This window comes from Monopterus albus, unplaced genomic scaffold (genome assembly GCF_001952655.1).
Source record: "Monopterus albus unplaced genomic scaffold, M_albus_1.0 scaffold21.1, whole genome shotgun sequence".
Taxonomy (NCBI): domain Eukaryota; kingdom Metazoa; phylum Chordata; class Actinopteri; order Synbranchiformes; family Synbranchidae; genus Monopterus; species Monopterus albus.
In genome coordinates, this window is record NW_018127901.1 from 439,323 (window position 1) to 451,365 (window position 12,043).

Sequence of the window (12,043 nt, forward strand, 5' to 3'; positions counted from 1 at the left end):
GAACAGATGAAACACATGGAGGGAAAACGTGGCTCTACAGTCTGAGAATGTGCACAGAAGTTTCATAGATTTACAAGACAATCTGTTTCCAGCTCAGGTCACTGGAGACAGATTCGGGTGCAGGAGGCATCAGTTTCACTCCCTCTCTCTCGCCTCTCAGGCTTCTTGTCATTCTGCACAGCATTTCTCGCCTTTGGCCAGTCTTTCCAAGTGAAGCCGCTGGATCATATCCTGAAGCTGCTTTAAGCTGCAGGGAGGAAGAGAGGGGGAACTCTGGGAAAACACTCGTCACTTCACTCAGCTACACCTCCACACTGTGGCAAGAGGGGGGGAGCCAGTGGGGGTGGGGACAAGAAATGTTCTCCATCCTGGATTTAACTGGAATACTGCTCTCTGATTGGCTGCAGCTGTCTGTTACAACCGTCTGTTTAACCTCTGGACTCAATCAGAAGCAAAGGTCTGAACTGCCATGGGGAGGGGGAGGGGGGGACACGTTACACTAACTAAAAGACACTTAAACCCCCCCCCCGGGCACCTCTAACCTAATTCAAAACCTCAGGGGACACCAGCGCCTAACTGAGAACCTCTGAAGGGCCACTGAAAAGTCATTAAGGGCCCCAATAAAAGAGACGATGTGCATGTTTGCCTACCCCAGGTCTGCTGGAGGCGGGTCAAGGCCCCTGTAACTGCTCTGACTGGCAACAGGGAGGACCCGAATGCAGACTCGGATTAGAGCTTGATAAAGAAACCAGGTTTAATGAAAATAGACAAAGAACAACAGGCAACAGAGAACAAAACCTAAAGGCTCAAACCTGACTATATACAAAACTACAGCCAGCGAGCAGCCTGATGAAACAAGGAACGCAAGTAATAGAAGTAACAAAAGATAGGAACAAAGAAAAAACTCACAAACCAAAAAAAAGGAGGGAGTGAAACCTGAGCCCATATAACCGAGTCCAAAATCAAGGAAAAGGAGAAGTGAGTGACAGGAGCAAGATGTGGAGCAGAGCACTGGACAAACCAGCAAACCCCTGTGAGGGAGGCCAGGTGGTTATAAAGGCCGAGCTAACAGAACGACGAGTGGCAAATGGTGGTGTTGCTAAGCTGGGGATGGTGAACCAGCACAGAACAGGAAGTGAGACCAAACCATGACAGTAGCACCCCTAACAATGTCTGAAAACTGCTCAAGGCCCTACAAACACCTCAGCAACCCAGACCTGCTCAGGGGCTCCTGGAGCCTCCCCAGGAAAATGGAAATAATGTAGAAACTGCTCAAGGATGCCTGGGACCTCATGAAGAAGCTCTGGAAACCCCTGAAGGACTCCTTGACCTGACACTACTGTGTTCCGGCACTTAAACAGCTTCATCTTCTCCTCTGTAAATAAAGGTCCTGAACCAAATCTGGACTCGCTCACTTGGTAAAATAAAACATGAACTGTTGTCATCAGTTCCTCTTGGATGAGGCCAATGGGACAGCAGTGTATGTGTGTGTGTTCACAGCGAGTCTCTCTCACACGTGAGTGTGGGAAACTCCTGAAGGAAATGACAGTACGATGCTTCCTCGTCTCCTCTTCTATTATCCACAGCTCGCCTGTTTTGCATTTAACAGCTCATTTCACATTCATGAACGCACTGCTGGCATGATGAGCGTGCTCTGGAAGCGCACCGGTCTCAGTCTGAACTAAGAACGTGTGCACAGCCTGGCTGCCGCTCTGGCAGGACCAGCGGGGAAAGGCAGACTCACAGGAAATCGTAGGACGCTGTGATGCAGCCACCTGTCGGGGCTCAGCCCCACGATGCCTTCGGGGACATGCGGTGTTGTTGTTTGCTATCAATCAAACTCCAGGCAGTTGTTCGCGCTCCTTCACTGGAGTGGAATCTGTCTGCGGATGCCAACACACCGAGAATCCTGAGAACCTCAGGAGCAGACCGGAGTTTGTCCAGGTGTCAGATGCATACAACTGCTTTGGTGTCTGGTTCTCTGTCTTCATGACAAGGAGTTTACCACAGCAGCACTGCAACTTCTCAGACAGACAACAACATATTTCCATGATATTATGACACAGTACACACACTCAGTGGTCAGTTTATTAGGGACACCTGTGTCAGACTGAGCCAGTAAACCCTTCTTCATGAAGGTGATGATGTTCAGTTTTACCTGGAGTTTGTGCTGCTGCACTGAGAGCTGTAGCTAATACACCAAGAAGAGCGTGGCCTTATCTTGTCACACAGGGGAACGTCCTTGTTATTAAAATGGTCTTTTTAGTAGTATTTGTCATCAAACTCACAACAGGTTGTTTAAACAGCAGGCTCACTTATGTCCTTAAATAACCTCAATGTATCTGCTTATAAAACAATGCTGTTACGGTAACAATAACAGCATGAACACATTGTCCTGATGTGAGAATTTGCAGCTTTACGTTGTTGTGCTGTCCCACAACAGCATGTTGAAGTTAACTTGGCACCGCATCTCTGGCTCTGTGCTGCTCCGCTCCTCAATTATATTTCATTTGATCTCATCCCACTTTCTTCTCACATTTTCTATATGTCTGGATTTCCAAAGCTCTGATCACAATAAATAATTGTAGTGTTTTTTTCTGCCCAGTCTTTCCCCAGTGAGTCAACATGCAGATGGAGAATCCGTCACAGTCGGCATCAGGTCCGACTTTATTACTGTCACAGTGTGTTACTGTCGAGTGGGAGTAATTTATAACTGCTCTACCAGAAAACAATGATGTAACACTGAACACAACACAAAAGGACTCACTAACGTCGTTGTGCACTAAACTCAGTGGAAACCAAGTAAGCTGGACCTGTTTTAAGTCTGTTTGGTGTGTTTTTCTTACTTGGTTTAGGAAAATCTGATGATCAGAGGCACCTCGATATTGTTGTCCTCTCCGGCTACATACATGAGGGGATCAGAATATTAGGAACACCTGTGAATGTCCTGTAGTCCAGTACAACACCACCTTTAACTACGACCTCAGTAATAAACATAGTAATGAATTTATACATTTATGACAATTTCACCAGAAACTGAAACATTCTGAGCTTCATAAACACAGATGTTAAGGTGGAAGTGTTGCACTGAACGATACAGGTGTACCTAATAAAGTGGCCGGTGAGTGTACATTGTCCACAGTCTGCAGGATCTTTCAGAAACGGATGCGTTCACAGGTATGTTTCCTTTTACCAGCTGACCACATGAAACGCTTGCCTAAAACGCCATCGTCTGTGACACGCAGCCCGTGTGACCTGGACGAAGACCCAACAGCTCGGTCCTCTGAACTCCTGCAGGCCCTCGCCGCATGTTCCTGAGGTGAACACTCTCTAATGGAGATAACAACAGGCTCTATTCACAACACACCCCCACATAAAAGCAAAGCTCGCAGCTCTTGTCAGTGCTATCTGTAAATGGGATCACAGATTAGCATTGCAAAAGGAGGCAGAGGCCGGACCGTCCATTGTGAGCCTTCGTCTCGTCGCTCCTCTGCGTCGTCCCGCCGACGGAGGAGGCAGCACTGCCAACAAAGACGAGAGTGAGTGGAAGGCAGCGGTGATAAACTGGTGTTGAACAGAAAGCCTGAACACGCTGGCACCTTTCATGGCCTGATGCAATGACATTTACTTATCACACTAAACAGCCTTTCATCTGACCTTTCTGCTACTTTGAATGACATCTGGATATTCTGACAGAATACGCAAGGACAGTAAAAGCACTGATTTAAGAGACAGATAGAGAGTCATTGGACAGCAGACAATGAGTCTGAAGGACGAGCCGAGGAGGACAGGACCGACACACCGGGGAAAATGTTTACTTCCCTTCCAGCGTGTAGAAACGGCTCAGAGTGAAGAACAAACTTTATCCCGGTCGGCATCAACAAGACCTGAGTCCAAAGACCTGTAACCTTTCCTCAAAGCTCTTTCTCTGTGCCAGAGAGCTGCAGTTGAACAGTACCTGCTCATGCTGCTTGTCCAGAACAGGATCAATGAGACCTGGCTCTGGACATAACAGATTTTCCTTTGGTGAATGTAACAAGCTTCTGTACGAATCTACACTACAAAAGCTACGAGCATTATCACTCCTCCTGCTGCTGTGATATGTGGGCAGTGTCGGGGACATTCTTCTTCTGTGTCTGAGTTACTCTGAATATGATAAACAGGTTTCCACTCAGTGTTCTTGCCTGATAGCTCACTGAGCCCTCCTTCATTGTCATGTTAACATTACCCCCCCAGTGCCTCAAGTCTTGGACTGAACTTCCAGAATATGCAGCACAGGACTCACACTCCTGTTCTCTCACACCACAGCCAATGAAAGCCCTGCCCCAGCCCCACAGTCTTCCATGTGCTTTAGCGAGAAACACAGAGAGAAGTACGATTTTTGCTGTGACAGGACTATTTGGTTCCTGGGAGCCGAACAAACCTGACAACAAGAAACGCAGTGTTTCATCATGAATTTAGACCCGCCCTCCTCCAGATGAGCGTTCGTCGGTGAGCGTGAATCAGTACTGTTGTGCTAGTCAAACCATCTTACCAGTGTAGACAAAGCGTCCTGGCGCTCCTTTGCAGAACTGTTTGGACTTGTAGGACAGAGTGACCTCCACGACCCCTGGGATGTGGCGAGGGGGAGTCTGGACCCGGATGGCGTGAGGGGTGATCAGCTGCACCAGAAAACACAAACAGTTCAGGTGAAAACACTGCTAGGACTGCAGCAAACGGTGCTGGAACTGCCTGCTGTGAAAACCAGTTTAACCCAGATGATAACTGGGACACTATACACACACACACACACACACGCTTACAACAGTGATGGCTGTGCTTGCTGTAAAGGCCTCATCCACTTCAAACGAACTCGTTTGAGCGCCCTGTCCCCCTGTAGCTACCTCAGCCACACTGAAGTGAGGCGCACAGGTCGCCTTTACACTCAGACACAGGACTACACAGCAGGAGCCTGACTGACTTTACTACCTAAAGGGAGGAAGGCTTATAGAATAAAGTCAGCACTGCATGTCTGTCCGTCTGTTCTCGCCTATTGTTTATGAGCAAACCGAGGGTTACAGGGTTTCTACTGTTGTGAACGTCCACACCAACAGGCGGGCTGTCACAGAGGAGAAGGCAGCGTAATATCGTTTAAAAACGGCACTAACAGGACCTCCTGGAAGCCATTTACAGTGCTGGGAAAGACGTTTCCTCACTGTGCACAGGACAAATAAACACTTTGACCTTGACCTCAGCTGTTTACATGAAAAGTGACAATTGTTCTAAACCCAACTTCATAAATCAAACGTTTCAAAAAGTGCCACACATTGTCGGAAGCCGAGTTTGAGTTTCAGATGCTGATTGGAGCCCCCACCCCCCGTGACCCTGTTTAGGATAAGTGCTGAAGATAACGGATGGATCTGGCTTTGAATCATTATAGTAGTATAATAAAACAGTAGTGTGCACACCCGGAACCAGCTTTGTGACCAGTGAAAGAAGCTGTGTCTTATTTCAGAGGGAGGGTTCTTCAGGGGCGTCGTGGTTACAACAGAACCTGCCACAGATTATTTCAATGTTACAGTGATGCTGGAGTGACGCCGCTGCACGTGCATCGTTTGGTGATTGATATCGAGTCATGGCGGCTTCACGGGCTGATTTACAGCCGGACACAGCCGAACCACGAGACCGAAGAACAGCTGGTTTCATCAACTCACACACACACACCGTGCACAGCTCGCTTCAGCGCCCAGCCCCCCCCCCACCTCACCTCTCATGGAGTCTGAGTGTTCTCGTATATGTATAAGATCTATTGATTGTTTTTGTTTATTTATTGTGTCTTTATTATTGTGTGTACACCACTGGGAGAGGCTGGGACAATTTCACTGTATCGTGCAGTGACAATAAACTCATTATTCATTCGTTCATTTCTGCTGTACGTCGAGGTTTTACTTGTCTGCTTTCGTGGGAAGAAGACCCAGAAGGAAGCCAAACGTATTTTAGTAAAGTAATTAAATCCTTGTTTTTGCTGATTCTTCCAAGTTTGAAACATCAACTCAAAAGCCTTCATTTGTCTTCAAACAGATCATAAACTGGACCCAGTGAGACACCGTGAGCTCTGGTGTCCAGGGAGGTTTCTGGAACTTGTACTGGTATTAATATGGCCCCTCTTGTTGGCAAAAGCCTGCATCACAAGATTTTTCTTTCTGTAAAAACTTTCCAATCTAGGTCAGCGTGTTCGGAGCGACGCTGGGCTTTGGAGTCTGTCTGCTCGCCACCAGACGATGCTGATCAAAGTCAGGAGCGTGTGATGTGAGGCAAACAGCGTGTGGAGGTATATCTGTCGGCCTCCTTCCCCCGTCCCTGCCAGGTGTTCTGCTCTTCTGGACCTGCTTCAATATTTCATGCTGCACCGTATGTGCAGCTCCTCCTGCAGCTCAACACACACTAAATCTACATATTTTTGGGGACATGCTACAGATACAGACGCAGGTGTTTCTACGAATGTGTGAGCGTCGACGAATGTGTGTGTGGATGAAGAAGATGGAGAACATGACGTATGTGCAGCTGCTTTCGAGGCACCATCTCTGTGCCAAATATTGTCTTTCTCCAAAGTCTCTGGATCAGGTGAGCACGGGGAGCGGCTCTGACAAACTCACTGCTGTCACAACTTACTGGAAATGAAAAAGGGAAACAGTAGGAAGTCGGCTGTGGAAAAGAAGCTGCAGGTGAGCACTGTGCTCTGAGGGCGACAAATGGGACCAAATGGAGAGTCACACTTTTCACTCTTCAGCACAATAAAGCATTTGTTAATCACCTCTGTCTGTGTGTAATCTAATCATCACAGCTGCTCTCTCTGAACCACAGCTGGAATCAGTCATCAGTTATTCAATCAGCAGAAAGCATCCCGGCGACTGATTCGGTAATCAACATTCACAAGGCTAAAAGCTCAGATATCAGAACGTGTCCTGTTCCTGCTTCCTCAGATTTCTTTGTTTTACATTAACCATTCTGGAGATTTGGACTGTGAATCTGATAGAAAACAGAGAGAGATGGCCATTTTCTGCCAGGTCATAAACCAAACTACTATTTGAATAACTGAACAAATCATCTGCTGATTAGCTCATAATGAAAATGTTGCAGCGCTACTCAAAACGTGAACATGTCTTTTTCTCTGAGTGATTATTTGTGTGTAATTTGAGAATGCAGACAGAACGACTAAGCTCTGGTTGTTGTTGTTGTGCATTTCCATAGAGAAAAGAAAAACTACATATTTTACACAATGGTTAACTTATTTGTGATAATGTTGGATTATTCTAACTGCACTAATCTGTTAGAAGCATTTTGAATATATACAGATTACTGAAGTATCGAGTATAGATTACACAGTACAATCATTTTCCTTACCACCCCGTTAGTCTATAAAATGCCCAAACTATTAACAATTCATATCATATTTGCTAAAATGGTGGCTTCGAACGACTTGGTACGCTCAAAAACCTAAAGCAGTCAATTTAGAACTTCCAGTAACGGTACCTGGCATGTTTTAATGAGCCTACTTAAAATTGGTAAAAGATTCAATTTGATATCAATTTGTTTTTCAGAGCTACATCTCACCAAACCCAAAACACATCTGGCATCCATTAGAAAACAATTCTGTAATCTCAGTAAGAAATGAAATGCCCTCTGACCTCGCTCCAGACCAGCATGGTGCCGAAGACCACCTGCAGGCCATCGAAGAAGTTGTCCCCGATGAGGATGACAGTGGCGCCGCCGGTCGTCCAGCCCTCGCTCGGGCTGATGGCTTTGATGCATGGCGTGGCTGCTTCGGAAACAGACACCACGGGAACATGAGCAATACAGTTAGAAAGCCAAAACACAACATGCTGCAACACAACACTTCTTAGAGCTCGCACAGAAAACTCAAATGACATTGTTCCACACTGCAAAAGTGTGAGATGAAATATCTCAAAGCATCAAGGTAACAGATGTTTGGTTGCTGATCAGTTTGCATGTTAGAACATTTCACTTGTTCGAAGCCTTTTGTCCTTAATTGTGTTGATAAGATATTACAACGCTGGTTCTGAGCTGCTTAATGCTGATAAAACTGCTTGGTATCAGATGAAAGTACGTGGTTCTAGTTCAGCTGCACTAGGTTTAATACCTCCGTGGGTTCTGACACTACATACTTCTACTTGTTTCTAAACACCACAGCATGTGAGGTCTTCCTGTCCTGTTGGCAGATAACTCTTCTTATCTTGAGTCATGTTTCCCATTTTATTTCTGGCACTGAGGCTGCCGACTACAGAAATGCCTGCTTCATTATCCTTCAATTTTGGTCCCTGCTGAAAGAAAGTGGGCTTTTTCCTGGACAATTTGTCATGAATCAGAAATGACATCCAGACCATCTTCCTTATTTTCCTCTGCTTCAGAGTCAAACATCTTCCCAGTTCAACTCGTGTCTCATCAGAGATCATGTTACTGGACAAACACATGAGAAGTGGTGTGTGAAAAGTCACATTTGAAGCGGTTTGGCAAAAAGTGAATTGAGCTAAAACACAAGGCAAAATATACAAACTGTTGAGTCTGACTGGGGTGCTACGTTGACCTTTGACCTCCACCCTAACTGTTTACACGTCACTTTGTTTGTTACATCCACAGAGAGCTTTCAGTCAGAGCTGATCTCCCAGCAGCCTGCTAGTCCACCACTAACGCATGCAAACTGATTGTTTTCCAGTGCCACGGAGATCAATAAGGGGCTCCGCGTAAACAGCGTCTCCGTGATGACTAGACTGGTGTCCGGTCAGAGTCGAGCCGAGGCAGCCAGGCGGACGGACGAGGCTCAGCAGGTTTACAGGCTTTTCCCGGACCGAGACGTTTTACTGGGAGGATGGTTTGATATTCCAGTCAGAGCGCCGGGTTTCCTATTGTTTACTATGTGGTCTGATCTATAAAGCTGTGTTCAGACCCTATTAAACATTCCAGTTGCAGTTTTCACCCCTGTCAGTAGAGTAATGACCTTCTGATACTAGTTCCTGGCAGCTCATGGAAAAGGGAAGGTGCAGAGTATCTTTGATATCTTTCATACATCGATTAAACATTTTTAATTATTCATCCTGAGGGTCCTTTGTGGCTCAGACGGCCCCTCTGGAGACATGGGTGGAACCTTTTTTCTGAAGTTTCTGCTGCGCACCACATCGTCTCTACTGTTTTCTGGTCCATGAAAACTGCTGGAAATGTGCACGAGTGAGCAGTAGTTTGCTTCCGGTGCACAACATACCATTTCTCTTTGTGTGCATCAGACATTTCCAGGAGAGCACCACCCAGATGTCACCAGCTTATACTTAAACATGCACAGAAAGTAACGTCCAGCCAAATACAGGACATGACAGTCACATACAAACTGGTTTTCAAAGTCAAAGCTGGAAGCTGGCTACAAACTTCAGGCTACTCGCTGGCTCCGCCCCCTCTGGTTACAGCATCAACTTCTGAAAGTCGCTCCGAGTTTCCAGATGAAAGGAATTCCCGGCTCAACCTCTCCGAACCCATCAGCTGCAGCTGAGCGTCGAGGCTTTTCCTGCCCCGAGGAGTCGATTGTCATCTCCTTATTAATTTCCCCCTTTGTCACAGCAGTAAACAAACAGTCCAGCGGGTCTGACGAGGGGGGTGGTGAACAGAGCACAAAGGAGAGGAGCAGGCGGTGGAAAGTTTTATCAGGGAGACGGGGGGGTTGAGGCCTGGTGACAAAGGCAGGAGCAGATGTTGGAGCTCTTTATCGCCTCTGAAAACATCCCAGTCTGGAGGAGATGAAAGGCACCGGGCTTTTCCTCCGTGGGCTGGCTCCTAAACAACAGGCCCCTTTTGGCCCCTGCAGGACACCGTACAGGACCCTTAGCACCTTCTGTGCTGACTTGATGAAGTTTCCACAATGTCTCAAAGTGTTTTCACAAGTGAGAAGCAGCTCAGCTTGCTGAATGACATATCTGTGTCAAGCAGCATTTGTTTTATCCCTCTGGATGTGCCAGACAGGTGGGGTTTGCAGCACAGGACAGCACATTTGGAGTTAGAAAGTTTGGGCGACCACATTAGTTCAGCTTACTCTGCTTTTTCTCTGATCAACAACCTTATCCTGTCTGAAAGGCCCCAGCATGATAAACACCACCCATCTGGTGCTGCAAGTAGGCAAACCAAATGAGACAATTACATCACTGACTCCTGGAAAAAAGTCAAACTTTAAAACAAGGTTTTTGAAGTCTGGCTGGTGCCAAAGTGTCCCAGAGTTAGTTTTACTCCTTTGATCATCCCGTGAGGGTGGAGCTTGGCCAAATGTAAGTCAAGTTCAGACAAAAGTTTGTGAAAGTGAACGCTGATTCAGTATAGTGTACTTTTTGATGGGATATCCTGATGTGGTAAGCCCCACCCGTCTGCTGTTCCAAGTAGGTTAAAACCAGCCAACACGCTGCACCACCTCAGCTGAAAAATACTCAAACCTTAAAACAAGTGGAGGGAAACTGCAAAGTGAGGTGGTGGCCTTTTGATGTCGGCTACAAAATAATTTTAGGGTTCGTTTTACTCACTGTGATGTCACAGATGGGTGGCGTTTACCTCAGAGTACTACAGTGATGAGTGGTGAACAGGTTAAACTAAAGGTCAGTATAGTCTGCTCTTTACTTGCTGACAGTTTTACATAATTCTACTGATGCTCTGCCCGTAGTGCTCATCCTGTTTGTTACACACACTCTAAAGGGTCATTCCACTCATTTTACATTTGATCCTCATCCTGCTTCGTCCTCCTCAGCCTGTAATAACAGATCTATGACATCCACTACAATGTCTAATGCCCCGTCTGTGCTATTATCTGCAGGCTCTAAGAAAAGCACTGTCCAGGTGCATTGTGGGAAATGTTGGAACCACTGATTTTGGACTAAAAGTGAGGATAGCTCCACCTCTGCCGCTCAGATTTGGGCCTTCATCACAATCATCCTTTAAGACCTGAGGCTAAAATGGCCTGGGCAAGGCTTTGGTCTGAGTATAAAACAGAGACAGACTCAACTGTTAGCAAGGGCAGCGTTTCATTTGCTCAGCAGACATTTAGCTTTCAAGTTATGTTACTTATTTGGCTTTTCTGTGCAACCCAACAGATGAAACCATGTGTACACAGGAAAAAGGAAATATTTGTTCACATTTTTACCAATTAAACCCTGAAATAACACAGATCCAAACAATGTGAACACATCAGCCTCTTGTTTCACTTTCACTCTCTGGTGTTTCCTGTCAGTTTTAGTTTAGTTTCCACTGTCTCCAGGTGGTTTTAGGGCTTTACTGGTGCAGAAGTCCTGGCTATGTAGGGGTTTTTTATCTTTTCGATATTTCAAACACTCTTTTGGTAAAATTCTCTCTCCTTGGTCTGTCAAGTAAAAATGTTTGTGTTCTTCTCGAAGTGACGTCTTACCTTCGGAGGGGTCCAGGCGTCGGGCGCGGCGGCCATGTTTGGAGTTGTTGTGGACGAACATGTTGTCTGACACGGCCAGCACGTGACCATCCACGTTAACTGTAGTGGAAACTACCACCTGCACACACAAATCCCAACCCCCCCCCGCCAGGGTCATTCACAGCAGCTCCATCTCAGTCTGTCTGTGGCTGCAGAGCAACACTCACCTGGAACCGTCGCATGTCTCGAGGGTTTCCTGCGTTTTTCAGGCAGTTCTGATTGCATTTGAGGAAGAACTTCAGGAAGAATCTGGAAGCAGGACAACACAAAAACAGAGCAGATGAGTTTATTGCTCAGAGTCATAACAGCTCCAGATTATAAACCACACACACTGTCCTTCTGTCTGCTACAGCTACATGGCAGTGTGGCAGAAACATTCAGTTCAAAGTGTTTATTTGTCATATGCACAGTTAGGAAACATGTTTCCCTGTACAATGAAATTCTTACTTTGCCGTCCACATGAATGCCACAAAATACAAATGAAATATAAAGTAGATAAATAAGTAACACTAAATCTAAGGCACTTTGAGCAGCAAATGCAGCAATATAATAAAAATATATAAGAATATAATAAGA

At 46.1% G+C, this 12,043-nt stretch overlaps 1 protein-coding gene across 4 annotated transcripts in view; it reads right to left on the bottom strand.

The window, feature by feature from the left end:
* Nucleotides 1-12,043, bottom strand: part of LOC109956723 (transcription factor COE3) — a 155,836-nt gene that overhangs the window by 54,597 nt on the left and 89,196 nt on the right. For 3 of the 4 annotated variants that reach the window (XM_020594053.1, XM_020594050.1, XM_020594054.1), the window contains 4 exons: nt 11,635-11,716; nt 11,429-11,546; nt 7,668-7,801; nt 4,535-4,661 (listed from right to left, as the gene is read on the bottom strand). In XM_020594053.1, the coding sequence (XP_020449709.1) occupies nt 4,535-4,661; nt 7,668-7,801; nt 11,429-11,546; nt 11,635-11,716 (461 nt within the window). The remainder of the gene's footprint in view (nt 1-4,534; nt 4,662-7,667; nt 7,802-11,428; nt 11,547-11,634; nt 11,717-12,043) is intronic. The other variant, XM_020594052.1, reaches the window with a different exon arrangement.